Source organism: Alexandromys fortis, unplaced genomic scaffold (genome assembly GCF_014885135.2).
Source record: "Alexandromys fortis isolate MF-2015 unplaced genomic scaffold, M_Fortis_MF-2015_v1.1 scaffold_123, whole genome shotgun sequence".
Lineage (NCBI taxonomy): Eukaryota > Metazoa > Chordata > Mammalia > Rodentia > Cricetidae > Alexandromys > Alexandromys fortis.
Window position 1 is genome coordinate 5252492 of NW_026068003.1, and position 20852 is coordinate 5273343.

At 43.5% G+C, this 20852-nt stretch overlaps 1 protein-coding gene across 27 annotated transcripts in view; it reads right to left on the reverse strand.

Moving 5' to 3' along the window:
• Cadps (calcium dependent secretion activator) overlaps nucleotides 1–11126 on the reverse strand; it is a 436391-nt gene extending 425265 nt beyond the window's left edge. For 13 of the 27 annotated variants that reach the window (XM_050161168.1, XM_050161171.1, XM_050161161.1 and 10 more), the window contains exons 1-2: nucleotides 10973–11126; nucleotides 10692–10882 (exon numbers count right to left, since the gene is read on the reverse strand). In XM_050161168.1, coding sequence (XP_050017125.1) covers nucleotides 10692–10882; nucleotides 10973–11126 — 345 coding nt within the window. Of the gene's footprint in view, nucleotides 1–10691 lie in introns of all 27 variants that reach the window. The other 14 variants (XM_050161155.1, XM_050161146.1, XM_050161148.1 and 11 more) reach the window with 2 other exon arrangements.
• Nucleotides 11127–20852: the final 9726 nt, after the last annotated feature.

Below are 20852 nucleotides of genomic sequence, written 5' to 3' on the forward strand. Positions count from 1 at the left end.
TTTGAGAAGTGTTCCCCTTCCATGAGCTGCTGGAAGATGGCTCTATGGTATCAGCAGCAACAATATAAAATCCTGGGCTATTACAGATGCCTAAGACCCGAGTAAGTTAGCATGGTGGGAGATGGAGAAGGCCAAGTCCCAAGAGCTGACAACCTAGTTGAAACAGTGAACTTCAGCTTTAGGGAGAGACACTATCTCATGGCCATAAGGTAGAAATGATGTCCTTCTGCAGCCTCTGAATATGCGTGTCTGGGTTCCTGCGTGCATATGCCTACACACACACACACACACACACACACACACACACACACACAAACTTTTTACTCCCTGTTCTAGTTTTCTTTCCATTGCTATGATGAAACAGTTTGAGCAGAAGCAGACTTGGGAAGGAAAGGCTCATAGCCCATCATCTTGGGAAGACAAGGCAGGAACCTGGAGGCAGAAATTGAAATAGAGACCATAGAGGAGTGCTGTTTACTGGTTTGCTCACTAGCTGGTTCTCAGCTACTATTCTTATGCAGCCCAGAGCCATTTGCCTAGGGATGGCACCACCCACTGTGGGTCAGGCCATCCTGCATCAATTGGCAATCAAGACAATACAAATTGACATACCCCTAGGCCAGTTGTGGTCTAGGCAATTGAAGTTCTCTGATGTGGGATTTCCCTCTGTATGTTATGATTACCATTCATGAATAAAGAAACTGCCTTGGACCTATAGCAGAGCTGAACTTAGGTAGGCAGGGGAGATGGAACTGAATGCTGGGAGAAAGAAGAGAGGAGTCAGAGAGATGCCATGTAGCCCCGCTGGAGACAGACACTGGAATGTTAGCCAGTAAGCCACAGCCACGTGGTGATACACAGATTAATAGAAATGGGTTAAATTAATGTGTAAGAGCTAGCCAATAAGAAGCTAGAGTTGATGGTCTAAGCAGTGATTTAATTAATACAGTTTCTGTGTGATTATTTCGGTTCTGGGCAGCCGGAAAGAACAAGTGGCCCTCTCCTTACAACAGTTCTCTCTTCCCATGTGACTCTAGTCAACTAACCAGCATATTCCCATCTCACAATTTCAGAATAATAGTTTGCAAACTGATACATCTGTGAACTTTATCATTGAAATAACTTTTCAAACCTTTCTCACAGTTGTTAAAATGAAAGCAATGAAATAACGAGGAACATTTTCCCCTTTAACCAGAAAGAGTATCCAAAGAGGCCATATCCATAAATAATTTAATTTCTTTATAGATATTTCATACCTACAATATTCTTATTTCTATACCAATGTACAAGAGTCCTATAGTTATTACTTATTCATACTCCAATCTAATCTGGAAGAGACAACTTGCAACAGAAGAACAGAGAAAATAATGCCTATGTCTCCTAAATGAAGAAAAAAGTAATGTACTTACCAATGTTAAATACACAGCACTTACAGATCTCAGAATGTTAGCAAGCCTTCAGCTGTCACTATGGTGTTGCTGACTGCCTTTTCCCTTTTCTCAGAAATGTCAAGTTAGATACATCCCATCAGAGAACAGACGCCCAGTACAGACACACTAACTATTGCACTTATTAGTTTTCTGTGGCCAGATCTTGCTGATTCAAGTTCAACTGGGATTCAGCAGTTTTAAGAAATCCATAATTATTACATGGTTTTAAAAGACCTTTATCCACGAAGGATATGGAAATTTGTCAGCTCTCGGTATAAACAAGCCAAGTGTGGCGGTAACCGATAGCATGTTTTCTATAGCATAAACTATCATGAAGTTGTTTGGTTTCTGATTAACCCTTTCCTTTTTTTGTTACCTATCAACATTATTTATTTATTCAAAAGTCTTCTGACAAAAGTGAATTAATGAGGTTTCTTTTTTTTCTTTTTCTTTTTATTAAAAATTTCCACCTCTTCCCCTCCTCCCATTTTCCCCCCTCCCCCTCTCTCTCCAGTCCAAAGCTCAGTCAGGGTTCCCTGCCCTGTGGGAAGTCCAAGGTCCTCCCCCCTCCATCCAAGTCTAGGAAGGTGAGCATCTAAACAGATTAGGCTCCCACAAAGCCAGTACATGCAGTAGAATCAAAACCCAGTGCCATTGTCCTTGGCTTTTCAGTCAGCCCTCATTTTCAGCCACATTCAGAGAGTCTGGTTTGATCACATGCTCCATCAGTTCCAGTCCAGCTGGCCTTGGTGAGCTCCCATTAGATCAGCCCTTAAACAGGATATGAAAAACTCCCTTAAAGAAATGGATGAGAAGAATAACAAAAAGTTTGAAGAAATTAATAAATTCCTAAAAGATACCCTAGGAAACCAAGAAAAAACAATCAAACAGATAATGGAAACAGTTCAAGACTTGATTAACCCTTTCATAAAAATAAAGAAATTGTTTATCTCTAATAGGCTAGAATTCAAAGTCTTCAGCCTCTTCTCTTTGAAAATTCGCTATGAAATAGAATGTTGGTGTGGAAGTTCAACATTTTCTAAGGACCTACTATGTGTCAGGCATTGTTTATTGGTAAAGAATTAAAGAAAAATAAAAGGTCCCTGTCTGTGGGAGAGAGGGACACATGGTTTAAATACTGTGTACCGAGGTAGAATGGACTCAGATCACAGAGTTGTGTGGGAGTTAGCCCAATGGGAAGGCTTGAGAAGGTTTCCTAAGAGAGATAATGCTTTAATTAAAGGACAAATAGGACCAAACAGAGAAGAAAGGGGAGTGGAGTGTTCTATAAGGAGAAGCAGCTCCAGCAAGGTTACAGCAATAAGACACGGTGTAGGGATCCTGGGGGAACAAGAATTCGTAAATGCCATTATGACTGCTACTGTGAACACTTCCTCAACATGGACCCCATGGAAAGGATTTATTAAGCATCTGCTATACTATTCTCTTGCAGTTCTTGATAATGTCTCTCCATATTACAGAAGAAGGGGGTGGGGAATGGACCTGCTAGGGTCTGAATGAGAAACATCTTCCTCAGGCTCGTGTGTCTGAAGTGTAGTTTCTCAGATGGTGGTGGGTTATTTAGGAAGATGTGAGATTATAGTCTTATAGTTTGCAGTCCTGCCCTAGTTATAGCTTGAATCTTGATTCCTGACTGGCCAAGATGTAAACAAACAGTCTCATGCTCCTACTGCCACACGTCCAAGCCACGATGGACCCCACTGTGCCTATCCTGCCCTGCTGGGCAGCACACAAACTTTAAGTCTATCCTCTCTGTCATTCCTCAGTCAAGTGGAAGGTATTTATTTGATCACAGTATCATGGAAATTAACTTAGGTTCCATAGTCACAAGCTCACAAAATTTAGTTTAATTTAGGTCACGTAGGTCACTGCCTGAGCAGACATTTAAACCATGGAATGAAAGTGTTTGGAGGTGAAGGACTTCACTACTGTGCCTGCCATACATTGTCCATACACTGTCTACTCCTGTAAGTTTTCCCTGCCTAGAGAGATGAACTAATACTAAGTGCATATATATATATATATATATATGCACTTAGTATTAGTCAAACATGCTAAGAATTTACTCTCTACACAAATACAATGCACTTTCTAAGGACATTAGTGAGGGCAACCATTCGATACTACAACGGTAAGCCAACAGGCATAAAGAGCTATCTATATCAAGACCAAAGAATCAAGACTCAAAGAAACAAAGCACCCCACTGCATGACAGAAAGCATAAGGTCAGGGCAGAAAGGAGGCAAGGAGAGTAAGGAACTCTGGGATCCAACCACAAGCCACTTGAGAGGTCCAAGACTCTGTTAAGCACGTAGCAAACCTTTCCATTAATGTGTGTTCGCCATTAGTCATTTAGCAAATCACAAGTTCAAAGGGGGGGGAGGTAAGGTGAATAAGTGGATCCTTTTCCTTTGAATAAAATTAGTGTTGATGTGCCTCAGCAAAAAGGAAGATGGTTACATATCACATGCTTCGTTCATCTAGTATGTAGAAAATGCTGTAATGATACCCACCTGCTTTTCTGGATTTTCTTATGCTGCTGCTGATAGAAACCGAAAATATACCCCTTTCTATGGCAGGAATACATCACATACACTAATTCTCTCAAGACTTACAGATAAAAATGCCGTTTGGAACTGTGTGTATGGGCATTTATACGTATAAACTTTGCCAATGCAAGAACTAATTCTTATTTTACACTAATCAAATGTTCAGTGCTGTTCTAAGAGCTCCATTATATTATCTAACTTAATTTTCATAACCACCCCAAAATGACGGGACAACGACCACCCTCTATTTTGCTGGTGCATACGTTGAACCTCTGAGAGAATAAACAAGTAGCAGTTCACAGAGTCTATCCCTGGCTGCTGCAGATAGGAAATAACCCCAAGCCTCAGTCCTTACTGTCCACTGAGATGACCAGACTAACAGTCAACTGTCTCCCTCCTTTATTATCTGATAAGAACAGAGAGGCAGTTCTATTACAGGCTTGGGCTGACCAATAAAAATTAATAAGGTAGCGCTGACCACCAAGTCCCTAATTCTGCAGAAATGATGACTTGGATCCTATCAACAAAACAAGAACAGTTGCCAGAATCAGGGAACACGGCGTTCCAAGTGCCAGACTCTTTCCCCGGAATGCTGCCTAGGGACTAGGGTTAGACCATCAGTGTCTGTTAAGCAACATAAAGAAGAAATGGGTTTGGCAAGACACACAACACTGCTATCCTACCATCCAGACATATATGGCTTCCTTTCTGCAACAAATATAACTAATTTAAAAGTGGTGCACATTCTATTATGTTAGGGATGGCAGGGGCATCTTCTTTGTATTGCTTTTTATAAGTCCCACAAAAATTCTGCCCTAATGCTGCCTTAACCTAAACCATAAGAGGAGCTAGAAATTCAAATTTTTAATCATAAAATGTTTAGAAGTTATAAGAGTTGAGAACTATTTACAAGCATGAGAAATGTTTCATGGACAAAGTGTGGACTGACTCCAGGTTATAAGTTGCGGCTTCAAATCTTCCATGTTGTCTGTCTTCTGCCCTCATCTGAAAACCTGCATCGTTGGATGAATTGAATTCATCACTAACCACCCTGGACTATTTGGAAAGTGCCTTATTTCATAACATGAAAACATGCCAACTCCAAGCTCATTGGATTTTGCATCTTGCTAATGAGCAACTGCATTTTCCGGAACAATCAGCTTTTAGACCGAGAGGAACATGAGCAATTATCTAAAGGTGCCCTGCCCCTTCCTGCAAACGACAGATGTGCTTACCCTAGAAATACAAGACTTGCACCCCAATGGCCTGTTTGTGCTAGTATTCGACTTCAGACACGGGTTTCAATATGCACATTCCTCATCATCTAGATTTTTAAAACTTGTGCAGACAAAATCATGTGAATTCCCAGATCTAGCCATGCCTTCAATTACTCTGAAGCAGGCCTTTTAACTAACGGCCTAATAAATCCAATCTCTGCTGTATGGTTTGATTTGGTTAAGTTCCTGGAGTCAGGTTTCTGTCATTTGGGAAAGTCTACTGGTGTTAGTCAAACAGTGATTCTTTTCCATATTCTTGCTACATCAAGGCTTTTGTCTGACAAGTAAACTTAACTAAAGATTTCTAGCATCTTATAGAAAAACTATAAGAATTCTATAAGCTATAAACTTAGTGCACCACTTCCATGAAGATTTCCCCAGTAAAACAGCAGTCTGTATCAGTACACACAGCCACCCTTCCCCTCCTCTAGCACTTATAACCGACATCTTCTAGTAAACTCTAGCCTTCTCTCAGCTTGAGTCCTATGTCTGCTATCTTTCCAACTAAACCCCCAAATCCTCCGATTCAAGACCCAGATGGTCCATGCATCCTTTGCTTCTACCACCCAGTCTGGCTGACTGCTTGCTGCAGTGAGCACCTGCTTCCTGGTCTAGAGCTTAGTTTTAGGGTAGATCTCTCTGCACCATCCCTATGTCAGTTTCATAGATACTTAGCCCCAAGTCAAATACTGCCATAGTCAATGTGATAGGCTATGGATGTGCATTCATTTGCTTTTCCAGAGGAAAAGATCTCAGAGCCATTTGACTTTCATTACCTTACAGGATACAATTCTTCAGGACTGAAAAATTCAATGTCCTTTGTTCTTATGTCCAGCTGTAGGGAAGCAGAAGGCTATTCCAGGTGTGCAATGAGGCAAGAACATCTTATTATTTTTCTACAGTCTGCATCTTCAGAAGGTAGCCTATGTCAGGACTGCATATAACAAGCAGTTCCTTCCCACTGCACAAAATAGACTGGGGAGCAGGGGAGAAGGGAAGATTTAAATAATTTCATTACTCTCCTGATAAGGATATATTCTGTTGGAAGGAACTTAGCAACAACCACTTAGTTGTCTTGAAAAATCAATTTATATCTAAAATGCAAAAAATATTTTGCATTGGCAGAGCAAAGATGAAAACTTTTGAATAGTAGAGCAATCTGGGTACTTAAGGCTAGAAATGGAGGAATGACTAAGATGGTCAGGAGCATACAGAGTTAGCCAGTACTGGATCTTGAATTTTATGAAAATCACAGCTCTTGACACATGCATGAATAAAGGGAAATAAGTAAATAATAGAGACAGACTCTCTCTAGCAAACAGTGGTAGCCATAATTCCATGGAAAAATAGAAGCTGAATCATATAGAGAAGAGTAGCTTGAATTTGACACATTTTATGAAAGCATAAAGTTCTCTTATATAAAATAGTTCTGCTAAAGTAGACACAATTTTGGACTGCCCCTTTCTACCCACCATCATGTGGACACACGTGTAACATATGGGGGAGCACACACATATACTTTTGCACACAAAAGAACTATATATACTTTTGCACACTACATCAGACGATCCATAATCCAGACAGCATGAATAATGGATAGCCAATTAAAAGTCATCCCTCTGATCTAAATATTGCACATCCCTGATGACAGTGCCTGATTCCACATCCTCTTAGCAGCATCTATAAGTGGCTGGTTCATACGAGGTAGCCACCCATCACCATTCCTACGTAACTCAAAAACAGATGAAATATCTCTGCCATGCCAGCTCTAGGTATTTGCTTTACCATTCTGAGAAAGAATGGAACAAAAAGCAAAACAAACAAACAAACAACAACAACAAAAAAAACTGTTGCCATTTTTGAGTTACTGAATTGGTATTGCTAGTCTCTCAGAGGGAAAGTTTTTGTTTGGGTCATACCTGATCTGTACCACCATGTCACATGTATATTCAGTAATGAAGACAAATGATAAAATACAGTTTTCAAACAGACTGTTTATAGACTTTTCTTTACAGCGGAGAGATTGGCCGAAAGCCCAAGCACTCTTTTCTGTCTTTCCAGTAACTGAGATTATCAGTATTATCCACACAGCGTCTCCTACCTCTGCCTTTTCTCACTTGTTCTCCTGAGCTAAGGTCCTTTTCCTTGCAGTTTGAACAATGTTAAAAGAAAATCTGATACCACAGAGGTGTCTAGAGTCACCAGCTACCAGACCCTTCTTTTTACAGACCTTTCTTTTTATTCCATGTTCCTTATGCCCAAGTTGACTATCTGATGGGTGCTCAGAGGAATAGGAGTGGACCACTTTCTTGGGGCAAATAGAAATACCCCTTTGCAAAGATGCACACATGACATGCTATCAGGGTGCTGGGTGCCTGTATGTTTACTCTAGACTATTTCTGGCCAATGCCTCCTATTGAGGATAGGATTTGGAATCAGACCACCCCTTGACTCAATGCCTTTTCTTTTATCCACCTACATGGTGCTTTAGGCAAACTATTAAAACTTTTCTGAATTTCAGCGTGATGCTGGTAATTTTATCAGGGTTTTTAAAAGAATTAAAAATGATCTCGGTGGCTGAGGATACACGGGCAAGCATTCCACTTGTCTTGCATATCTATGACCCTGGGTTTGAGTCCCAGCACCATCAAACCAAAAGCAAATAGGATTTCAGAGCAGAAAATGAATTCAGACAAATACTACAGACTTTACTAGTAATATTCCGCTTTGGTTCTTTGTAACATGTATCATACTTCTGAGTCATTAACAAAGTAGATTTGCTTGGTGCATGTAAGAACTGTTTGCTTTTCAGTTAACTTAAAACTGGTCTAAGAAGAAAGTGGCAAGTTTGGAAAATGGTCCAAGTAGTATCTTGCACCTTGCAGATACCTGAAGTTGGCAACAGGCATGATTCAGACCCCAGGGCTTCAGAAGACACATTGTACCCCGCAATACACTCCTCTGTTTCAGAGCTCCGTATCACATGCAGTTCTCTCCCTTTCTGCCTTCTCTATCTTTCTGTCCCTTTCTCTGCATCATTTTTCTTCTTTTTGTTTTTTTTTTTTTCCTAGCTCACCTATTTCCAGTCCATTCAAGGCTCACCTTCAGGTCACAAGCAGTAGATAGTGATCCTGACTGATATTAACTTATTTATTGTCTTTACATTTTACCATAACGAATATGCAAACCTTTTCACTATTTTTAGAGTTTCAAAACTTTGAATCCGGAGAGGAAGAATGCCATTTTCACAATGTATTAGACAATAAAAGACAGGAGTAACAGGGAAAGTTACTTCCTTTTTAATAAGAATATATATGTGAGTGTGTATATTTATGCATGCATACATACATAATCTTCCCACCGTAGCCACTAGGCCTGGGGCTGTTTTGCTCGGATGTATATTTAGCAATAGTTTTTGCAGTACCTAAAAGCAGTTTGGCAGAAGGCCAGTATTATCAGTCTGTCCTAGAGTCTCTGTGACGTGCAAAGGTCATGTGTAGAACAGACTTGCCCCTCAGATAACAGCTTTTGGAGGACTGAGCTGAAACACGCAGTCAGAACGGGGAGAAATGGTCGCAAGGCCTTTTTCATTTGGTAGAACTGGCTTTTTATAGGATTCTCTTTTTTCTTTCTCTCAGCGCTTGACCTAAGCATCTATTTAAAGGACACAGCTACAAAGCCTTTGACTGATAATGGAAGGTCTTGTTTCATTTTCTTGAAAGTCAAACAGTTTGCATGGGTGAAAGGCTAGGACATCTTTGGCTAATTCAGTCCCTGAGATTTTGAAGGTAGAATTTCCCATACTATAAAGGCAATTAACACAGTTTCAACTTGAAATTTAGATTAGCTGGCTATGTAGAGCCACATTCAACCTTAAAAACGGTATAGAAATTTTACTTCTCTAAGGATATTTTTGCTCTAATATAGTTGGAAAGCAAAAGGCTTCTGGGAGGGGGCATTGTGGAGTTGGGGGTAGAAAGCCTTATGCCTGCCTGCCTACCTGCTCTCTCACGCAGGAAATGAGTCTTTTTTGACTTAATAAAACTGGCATCCAAGCTTGTAGTAGCTAAAATAGACAGTGTTGGGTGGTGTGTGTACACATACAAGCAAAGCAAACAGAGCGATCTGTGCCACCCCGAGATAAGGATGCAAGGTAAATATGGAAAGATCCAGCACCTTCCTAGAGCCAACATATAATTTAGACTTAAATGGCAGCAACGTAGAAATCCCTATTTTAAGAAACTAGTCTCATAACCTTGATAGGGTTACAGTTGGAGCCTCCCATAGGCTCCAGGCTCAACTGACCTCGTGCAAGCTTAAGTGATCCAGTCGTTCCCAGAGACTAAGCAGAGTGCTGACTTTTTCACTAACTCACTGCCACTGGGAACCTGACCTCCTTCCTAGCTGATCCTCACCACTGACCCGCACCACAGTCCATGGTGACTGCTTCCCTGTCCCTCCTTTCTCTGTTTGGGAATAGTAATCCCCCGCCCCCTTTAAAAGCAGCTCAAAGCCGACTTGGCCTTGCCCCTGCCTCAGACACAAAAAGCTTTTGATGACTATAATTGAAAAGCTAAACCATTTACAGCTGCACTTTATCAAGACAGTAACAACAGGGCTTGGGGAAACTCCGCGAGCCAGAAGGTGGCGGCGAAGTCACCTTGGGAGGCAACCAGGGTCAAAGGGAGTGTTGTGGAGGTGCTGACCCGGGCACAAGGACCCAGCAGGTGCACCCCTGCTCTGGGATCCGTGAGGAAGGGGAAACGTGAGTTGGAGAGGTGCCCAGCAAAAAAGGAAAGCGCTGCCTGGTGGACCCTCAAGCTATCTTAGGTGGCGATCAGCTGACCAGGCTGCGAGGGGGCGCCCTTGGCTGAGTCACGGGAAGCCTCGCCTCCAGATCTGCCCCCCCCCCGCTTGCCCCTGCGGCTGCTTGCTGCCCTCAGAGTCCCGCGCAGCGCAGCTGGCGCTCCCTACCCGCGCCCCGACCTGCTTGGTGCTTGCGCCTGCCTAACGCACGCCCCGGAGGGCGGGCCAGAGTGAGCGCAGCCGCCGCCGCGGGGAGAGCTCAGGGAGCCCCGCAAGCTAGCAAGGCCTCTGTGGGCGCTGCCCGCTGCAAGTCACTCCCCGCGCCACCCAGGTCACAAAGCGGGACTTTCCCGCCTCGCTCCCCCGCAAGGAGGCCCGCGTGCGCGCCACGGTGCAGTAGGCCCCTGACTCATCCCAGGGAGCTCGGTGCTGGCTGAGCCGGATTGCGGCGAGCATAGCTGGGCCGCGGCGACACGAGCCCCTAGTCCCAGGGCGCGGTCTCCACCTTCCGCGGCTCCTCCTCACCAGCTGCGCCGCCGGTCCCCATTGTTCGCCCCGCCCGCCCGGCGACGTCCGGGCGCCGCTTCCCGGCCTCGCGGCGCACCTACCTTCTGCTGCCGCCGAGCCATGTCGGTGGGCTGCTTAGCGTTGAAGGGGTAGGCGATGCAGCGCATCACGAACACGTACAGCTGCAGCCTCTTCTTCCTCTCCTCCTCCTCCTTCTGCAGCCGCTCCAACTCTTCCTTCTCCTTCTCGCTCACCACCGACGGGCTGGGGCTGGAGGGCCGGCCAGCGCCGGCTCGGCTGCTGGGCTGCAGCCCCCCGGCCCCGCCGCCGCTGCTCGCGCCGCTACCCCCACCGCCGCCGGCGCCCATCCCGGCCCCGGCGCCGCCGCCCCCCATCCCGGCGCTGCCCGCCGAGCCCTCGCTGGTGCGGCTGGGAGACAGGCGCGCTCCGGACGCGGCCGAGCCCAGCACCTCCTTGCCGCTCTCTTCTTCCAGGATCTCATCGGATTCCTCTTCGCTGGACGAAGGGTCCAGCATGGTGGCGCCTGGGGTGGAGGTGTCCCTGGAGTCCCCGGCTTGGGGTGCAAAAGATGGGGGCGCTGGAGGCAGCCGAGTCCTGGTGGGCGCTTTTTCCTAGGTCAGGGAGAGCTAGAGCTGCTGCTCAGCCTCGGCCGCCGCGACCGCTTCCTCCGCCCGGCGAGCGCGAGCTGGGCGCAGACCCAGGAGCGCGAGGGGAGGAGGAGAAGGGAGAGGTGCGTGTGTGCACCCGAAGTGGGCAAGGGCGAGAATCAATTGCGAGCCCCGAGCCCGCAGCCGGATGCCATCTGCAGCCGCTGAAGGAGGCGCCTCCAGAAAAGATGCCGAGTGTTGCAAGCTGTCGATGCAGCCAAGAGCCGGAGAGGCATCTTGCCGATTGGGGAGCGAGCGGCGCTTACGTGTTTATTGGCTTAACTCTCCAGTGTCCGCGGCGGAGAGGGCGGCTGCAAAGGCCTGTAGGGGGGAAAGCGCGGAGCGCCCCCAAAGCCTCAGAACTTCACTACTTTTGACCCTCATGCTCCCCAGCCCTCTTTGCCCCCTCTCCTATGTAGACCACCTCTCCTTGCCGAGACCTCTCTTCCCCTCCCGGGGCTAAAAAGTTTTTTTTTCTTGGTGGGGAAGGGAAAAATAAAGAAACCAATGGTAACTTCTGACCATCTCTGAGAGCAGACTTACTGCAGGCCTTGAGAGGTCACACTAAGAGGAATTCGGCCAGATGGTACCTTCAAGGAAAGGTCCACCTTCCAGTTCAGACTTCACACCTGCGGTGTGGGTACTGGACTGTAGGAGGGGGCAGGAGGAAGGGCACCTGTGTAAATCTGTATTCCAGCAAGTATGGATACATGTGTCCTCTGTAAAATAGAAAGGTATCAAATTCGAGTGAATTGATGTATGGATCTTGAAGATCAACTATTTAAGTGAAAATCAAGCACACACACACACACACACACACACACACACACACACACACACCCCTCCTGAAGCTAGTGAAGTTGTCTTCAGTCCCTAGAACTTCAGCACTTTCTGATGAGCCTCGTTTAGCCCTTCTCCCATGAAGGATCTGAGAAAAGAAATACAAGTCCCACACACCAAATAAGACATCCCCAAACTGGGCAGCATCAAAATCTAACACAGCGACTCCGTTACACTGTCTTCGCTCCGGGTTGTGGGGCTGTAATTATTAATACAAAGAACAGATGGTTTCTTCCTTCGGACTCCATCTTTCCTTAGGCCCACAGAGGCTCACGGGAGAGCTGGCCAGGGTGCTGAATCCAATCAGTGCCCTTCAATGGCCTTGAAAAACACACTAAAGTCTAAACTTTAGACTATTTATAGACCTATCAATGACCTCCACGTCAGCTTGTATATTCACATTTTCTAATTCCCTTATATAGAGTTTGTAAATGTGTAGCAATGACTTTAAATTTTATACCTCAACTGTTGTTCTGCGATTTCCAATCTACTGTGAGTTTTACTATATATAAGCTTTCTGGCAAACCTGATTAAATACGTGAATGAACTGAAAACAAAATGTAGCTGTATATCACTCCAAAAATTCTTCATTTTTAGTTAGTTGATATACAAACTACCAGTATTTGGCTTTACCTCACCTCAAGGATACAAATTCCTCATATTCTTTACCCATTTAAAACTTAAAAATTGAATAGTGTGGGAACTGCTACGATTTACCAGTACTCTTAATCCCTTCTGATGAAATAAAATGTTTTCAGATAATGGTTTACTGGTGTTTCTGGAACGGAAAAATATTAGTGGGTCGACAAGCTTTAGTCAGCATTTTTGTTATGGAACCATTGTAAGTGTTTATGGAGATGGAATATTTAGAAGATGCTCTCAGGAGCACATTCTCCTTTGGGAGATATAGCGTAAACATGTGGAGAAGTGTGGCATCATTTATCTCCAACAAAACACCAACAAACCCAGGTTTGCAAACTATAAAAGATTATTGTGAATAAAGCCACTTGTGATTCAAGGGAACCATATTTGCAAACAAGAGGGCACATGAGTGGGGAGACATTGCAGGTAGGAATGATGGCTTAGGAGATTTAATGACAGGACACAGAGGAAGCAAAATGCAGGGTTTTGTAGAGCTCCCCTATGAATGAAGAGGAAAGAGAAATCTGAATCGTAATCCACTAGGCCGTGTAGAGAGATGGGGTTAGCATACAAAGAGGTTGCTAGGGGGTTGGAAGTGATTTGGGGAAGGTGTGCTGGAAGGCAGATAGATAATATGTATTGGCCAAATATGTCTTAGCTATGCAAGTTTAGGAACTAACGTATCAGGCAGTGAAGACAGAGTGGTGTGATTTCTGTCTACATATCCATGTAAAGTTTATAAAATGATATAATAAGGTTTTGCTTAGTTCTATATTTTTGGCAAATTCTTTTGGCATTGTGTTTTAATGTCCTTAATGAAGAAACTGAGTAACCACCTTTTATTAATGATATGAATGTACAATTCATATATTATATGAAACATTGCTTTGATCAACCTGACAATATTTTCAAATAAATCCCCAAGAATATCAGAAGCTTAAGATAGCTAATGGGAGCTCACCAAGGCCAGCTGGACTGGAACTGAACGAGCATGTGATCAAACCGGACTCTCTGAATATGACTGACAATGAGGGTTGACTGAGAAGCCAATGATAATGGCACTGGGATTTGATTCTACTGCATGTCCTGGCTTTTTGGGATCCTAGTCAGTTTAGATGCTCACTTTCCCAGGCCTGGATGGAGGGGAAGGGTACCCTGCCCTCTCTTAGGACTGGAGGGGGAGGGGGTAGAGGGTGGGGGAAGCAGGAGGAATTTGGGAGGAGGGGAAAAGGTGGAAATTTTGAATGGTATTATTTATAAAGCAATAAAAAAATCTTAAAAAAGATAAGTGTGTATGTGCGCGTGTATGTATGTATGTATGTATCCTTTTCCAAGACATGTCTTAGCTCTGTAAAAGGTCAGTTCACCATCCTTGGAGTATTATATAACTTTAAGAGAGCTACAGACAAGAGATGCCAGTCAGAGCTCCTTAGAAATTTGACCTAAGGGTCATGACTTTTCTAAGTGAACATGGAAGGTAAAAGTTTTAGAACTCAGACAAATGCTCTTAGGTTTTTTTTCCCTACTTTTTAGTATCTATGTCCATATAATAACATAATTCTACTGAAGATGCCAGTGCACACATACAAATACATGCTCAAAAAAGCCATGTCCTGGGCAGACATGCGTGTTTGCCTCAGACACTGTTTGGCATGGTAGGAAATTTGGATTAACATTAAAGCTAAAAAATAACTTTCAGAAAGCAGTGTAGAGAGATGCATCGGGAAAGTAGAACTGTAACAATCGATTTCATTTCACCCACGAAAGCAAAGTCTAAAGAAAATAAAGATGACAGACACTAGACCAGGGGTTTCTCATATATGTCTTAAAGATCTCCATTTTCCTCTTAAGTGTTGGTCATGATTAGATAGTTCAGGTAAAAGCAATCACTTTTTCATGTGGCTAATAACGCATGTCTCAAGTAAGAACTGGTTTTATTTACTTATTTTTTAGTGTAGTTTTATTATCAGAAGATAGAGTTTAACTAACTTAATATTTTTAAAATATTAATTTTGTTATCAGATATAATCACCTCATCTAATTAGTATTTTGTTTAACAAGTTGAACTCTATGACTGTCACAGAAGATCTGAAAGTTAGTTCATTCAAATCTTGTGATATGCCTGAGGCAAGTTAAGGGCAATTCTGTTCCTGATAAGTATTAGTATCAATATACTAAGCAAATGAATGATTAAGACTCAATGGAGATGGCAATACTTCCTTCCCTTGAAATGACAAGAAACTTCGGTGATGTATGTAAAGTTGTGTTTACCTGTAAATGTTTTCAAGCGATGATGGAAGGCCTCCCAATAAGTAGGCAGGTAGAGCTGAACACAAACAACTGGGAAGGGAAATGAAGTAAAACATCATAGTAAGAAATAACAGCTCCCAAGTTACAGAAGGATTGCTCCTTTCTTTAAATGACCCTCCATCTGGGTACCTTTGAGGATTTGGAAAATGAGCTACTTTGTTTCTGAAACCGTTTTTGCACCATTACTCCTTATCACATAGTGATGTAAGAAGCTGAAGTGGGTCAGAGTAGCACAAATAATAAACACCCAGAGACAGATGTTGGAGTTCAAGCTGGAGATCAGAAAAGCAAAGCAGCCAAGCCACTAGAGAGATCTTACCTCTACAAAGGCTCAGAAAAACAAGAGGCAATCCTGTCCTTAGAGTAACTGCAGACTGCAATGCTCTCCACCAAACCTCAGACTGTAATGAGCTCCTGTCTCCTCCTGCCTTATATCCCTCCCTCCACCCAACCATTTCACTCCCATCTCCACCTCCCTAGTGCTGGAATTAAAGGCATATGACTTCGCAGTGCTGGTATCACCTTTGTGTGAGCCCTTTCTCCTTTCAGACAGATTCAATACTGAGTAGCCCAGGGTGGCCTTGGGTCCTGGGATTAAAGGTATGTGCCACCACTCCCTGGCCTCTAGTGACTTTGCTCTGCACTCTGACCTTCAAGCAAGCTTTATTTATTAAAACACAAATAAAATATCACTACAGGTTAGGATGGAATGAAAGACATTCATGGACCAAAAATAACAAAATTAGGCCATTAAAAAATCTTTCATTTGGTAAAATTCAATATTCTCAATGCTTGGGATCATAAATAATACTTCTCGTGAGAACTGGCCTTGGAAGACAACATGTTTTACAGTAAACATTTAGCACAAATTATGAAAACTCTTCCTGAGATTGACCATGTTTCTTGAGTTTGCAATTTGCTTTTGTACAAGTGGGAGCCAGGTCTAGTTTGGGTAGGAATGCAGTTTATGCTGGTATGTACTTGAAATGTTGGAGGGCTTTGTCATCTTGTATTGAAATCGTGACATGGTACCAGAGAGTGGGAGAAAATGTTCAAATAGTCATTTCTTGTTGAGGAATTAGATAGATAATCTATTTGCTAACCCAGTTCTCCAATCAGGGTCAAGCTGGTAACATGATGTCTTTGTCTGCTCAAAATGATTTCTTGAACTGATTCAATTAATATGTAATCATTTTTACAAATTCTAATAGTTTCATCCTAGAGATAGTTATCTAGATTATAAGTAGAAGTAACTAAGATAATATTTTCATATTAACTCACTTCAGCTTCAAATAAGAGAAACTGAGGATGCCTTAGCTTTGATGTCCATAAATAATAATATTAGCCTTACTTGGAGATCTTAGGAGGAGTAAAAGGGGTAGATGAGGGATACTGAAAGATGTCTAAAGGATAAAGGGGCATGAATCTAAAGATGCAAGGGTGAATCCAGATCCCAGGTAAGGTGGAATCATCTGGTTAGGGATTCACTAGGTTGAAATAGTGGGGGAACCAGTCTAAGTCAGCACAGTGACCTGTATGCCAAGCCAAGCCAGGAGAAGGATTTCCATGCACCAACCCTTTCATTCTGCTCAAGAAAGGGTTCTTCCTCTTCTGACTCTTTTCCATGTAAAAGTCATGTAAACAGCTTGATGTTTATAAAAAATTAGTTTCTTCTTCTGGGTTTGTTCGATCACTAATAGCTTTCAGGCAACTTGGGTTTCAAACAATTCTGTAAGGAGATGGTGACCTCTCTCTGTATGCACTAACAAGTCATACATGATGATTTACTACACAAACCAAAGGCTTCTACTAGAACTAGGGGCTGCGTTGTAATGGAGTCTGGTATATTTGTTCGTGTGTGTGTGTGTGTGTGTGTGTGTGTTTTAATTAGTGTTTTATTGCTGTGAAGAGACACCACGACCTCAGTAACTCTTATAAAGAAAAACATTTAATTGGAACTGGCTTATAGTTCAGAGGTTTAGTCCATTATTGCCATGGCAGAAGCATTATATATAGCATGAAGACAGACATGGTGTTGGAGAAGAGGGCCAGAATTCTACATCAAGATCCAGAAATTCTACATCCAGGCAGCAAGAAGAAAGTGAGCCACCGGGACGGACTTGGACATTTGAATCCTCAAAGCCCACCCCTCGTGACCCACTTCCTCCAAAAAGTACATACCAACTCTAAGAAAGCCACACCTCCTAATGTCACTCACTAAGTATTCAAACCAGCACAGTGTGTGTGTGTGTGTGTGTGTTTACTTATTTATGTGACTGTAGGAACTGGAGGTTGACATTGAACATCTTCCTTTGTATTTCTCCACCCTATTGTTTATACAGGATCTTTCATTGAACCTGGCTCTTGCCATTTCAGTTTGACTTGCTGGCCAGCAAGCGACTGGCATCCTTTTGTCTCCACATCCACAATGATGGTGTTACAGGTGCACACTGCCTCACCTGGCTTTTACATCGGTGCTTGGGATCAAAACTGAGAAAAACACTTAACACAACTGAGCTGTTCCCCAGATATGGAATTTTTTAGGTTTCAGTTAGGTACTTAGAGCTATATAAATCCTATTATTTCATTGCCCTTAATTTCATTTAAATCTTGAGAGGTGCACAAAGAATAATTATCTATTAACATTGCAATAATGTTGTCATAAAACTGAGACAAGCTCCATGCTCCCCAACATAGGACTCTGATCCTATTAAAATAAACTGTAATTTAGGCCTTGTACCTGAGCAAGAACTCTGCCTTCAGAAGCCAGAAGCTATATTTTGATATGGAATCATCCTCTAATCAGTTGCGCGGTATGAAAAACTGAAGTAACAACAAACACATAGGCATGCCTGCAAAGTGGTAACAGAAAGGCTTGTTCAAAGACTGCGGGTCTGAAATCCACTTCACCCAGTGACAGTGAAGGAAAGAGGAGAGTCCTGGAGGTTATGTGGGTGATGTCTTCATTACTTTCTCACCACTGTATTAAAGGCCCTGACCAAAGCAACCTGGGTGAAACAGAGGGATATAGCCAATCCTGATGGGAAGGCGTGGAAGCTGGCAGGGACAGCATGGTGACAGGAGCAAGAGACTGGCTTGAATATTGGTGGCATCCGCAGTCAGGAAGTAGAGAGTGAACAGGAAGTAGGACTGAGCCATACAGCATTAAGTTGGTTCCCGTTATCTCGCTCCTTCAGTTTGCACAAGGTTTTATAACCTTCTCCACACAGCAGCAGCAGCAGCAGCTTTCAACCAAGGGATCTGTGGAGAAGAGTTTCATTCAAACTACAAGAGGTAGCAGAGCTTTTCAACAAGGAGAGCCTTCTCCTCACAGAAACCTCAACTGGCCGCTTCACACAAGGGTTCGGGTTGCTTTCTCTTCGTCTTGAGGAGGCAGTGTAAGAGGATAGACTAACAAAAAATACTCGCTATTTCCGAGTCTGTTACCAGGCTCCACCCTACACATAGCACAAATGAAAACAAGAGCAGAAACATACAGATTTATTAAACTTATTTTTTGTGTGACACTGGAGCCTTAGCAAGTAAAGATCCAAAGAAACGAGAGAAACTATGTTTTTTTTTTTTGTACAGGTTTGATGAAGTTCCGGCAACCATACAGAAGAATCATTGGGCGCAGGGGGTGATCTGATGTTGGTGAACCGGAGGAAACTTGACTGACTCTGTTGGCCCACTCTTCTCTGTGTTGCGCTATTGGCAGGTGCAAGGGCATTTCTGTGGACTCACCTTACCTGAAGGTAATGTGACATGTGTCAGAGGAAGTTGGGAGAATTCTGGCTAGGTTTATAACTTCCTCTAAGGAAGCGTGGTGAAACGTAGGAGATGACTTCCTGCCTCTGTTTCCTCAGATGCTAGAGAGCAGGAAGTCCTTCACTTTCTTCCCAGTGACATCATAGCACAGCAGTGACATCATACCGCATGCTACCACTTTTCTCCAAGAGACTTAGTTTCTTCACCCCAATTGTTCTGCAGCCAGAGATCTGGAGGACTCTCTGCCTTTGTCTCACGGGAACAGACTTCTTCCCCTCTTTGTGCTATTTCCTCACAATTCTGGAATTTTTCTGGGCAATGTTCTTGAAGGGGATGGCAAGCTAAGGCATGGCTTAGAACACAGCCTAGCCTGCAGTAAGCCCATGATAAATCTAGCTGTATATAGCCATGTTTTATTACATGTGACATCATCCGGTCCCAGTTATTTGTAAGGGGAAGAGAATATTGTTTACTAAGAGCAACGGGAAAACATTTACCTCGTATAGAAAAAAGACCACTAGGGATTTGCAGTGTATTCTAGGCTCTGAAGATCATGGCCCTAGCACAAGTCATTCAGGGATTGATGTTGGGTTTTCTCTACATATTTCATACCTGTTCCTTTTGGACTCGTCCTCACGTGTTACTCTGCTTTTACATTTTTTGGGAGGTACCAGAATAAGGAAGATACTGATGCAAGCCAGAACAGTGACAGGCAATGAGGCTGAGGTTGTGGAACAGGACCCAAAGCAAAACCCATACAGTGCACCTTAGTTGGTTTCTGTTGCTGTGATAAACACCACGGCCAAAAGTAACTTGGGGAGGAAAGGGTTTATTTCAGCTTACAGCTCTCGCTCCATTACCGAGTGGGGTGAATGCAGGAACCTAGAGGCAGGAGCTGAAGCCGCAATCATGGAGAGACATTGCTTACTGGCTTGCTTTCCTGGCAGGCTCAGGATGATTTCTTACACCATCTAGGGCAACCTGGTCTGGAGTGGCGCTGCACAAAATGGGCTGGGCCCTTTTGCTCTTCCATGTCCGTCATTCAGCAGGAAAAGTCTCCACAGGCCAATCGGATGGTGTCATTCTCTCAGTTGAGATTTCCTCTTCCCAGATAACTCTGCCTTGTATCAGGCGTGATGAGCACCCAGCCAGGAAAGAGGACGTTTGATCAGGCATGTCACCTGTCTCAGAGATGTCCACCTTTTCCTCACACGCTTTACTTGATGGCGTCAAGGACGTGGGCACAGACTTTGCTTGGTGGGTGCCTGTCAGTCTGTGTTCCAGTGATCTCATCATAGCAAAAGCAGCATGCGTCAGATGATAGTCTGTGCTCAAAGTCAACGCGCAGCGAAGATGTGTGAAAAGCTAGATGGAAGCTGGAAGACCTCGTCTCCCCTGGCAATGTTATTTATGCTGTCCAACAGCACAAGGAGCCTGTGAGCCACGACGTCTTTTGTATGGCCCGGATTTAGGCAGCACATTCTCCATACAGTGGCCAGTATCATTTGAAGAAAATGTATGGAAAGGGGGAAAATCAACTAAGTGTGTCATGATGCTTTCAGGCAGTTGGTGGAGCAACCAATTAAAACAGAATTATCATATTTCCTGCCCATCCACTTGCATGACCTCTGGTGATGTCACTGGTGGCATGGGAAGGACTTTAATCAAGAAAGAACTTCTCTGGGTTCTCTGATGTATTCGGGTTTGTTTAGGACAAATGAGTCTCAGCACCTGGCTGACATTTTATAAGACAGGTGATAAAAAAAAAATGATGAATGTACAAACCGTGCCTAAACTTATGATAAACTATGTGTGACTTTAAGATTGATTTTTCAGCTGGAGATAGGCTCAGACGTGAAGAACACTTAATGCTCTAACAGAGGACTGGAATTCCATTCCCAGCACTTCAGGCAGCTCATAAATGCCTGTAACTCCAGATTCAAGGGATCCAGTGCCCCGTCTGGGCTGCTTAGACACCCGCACACACATGTACATATGTGAAGGTACACACACGCAAATGATGATGATAACATT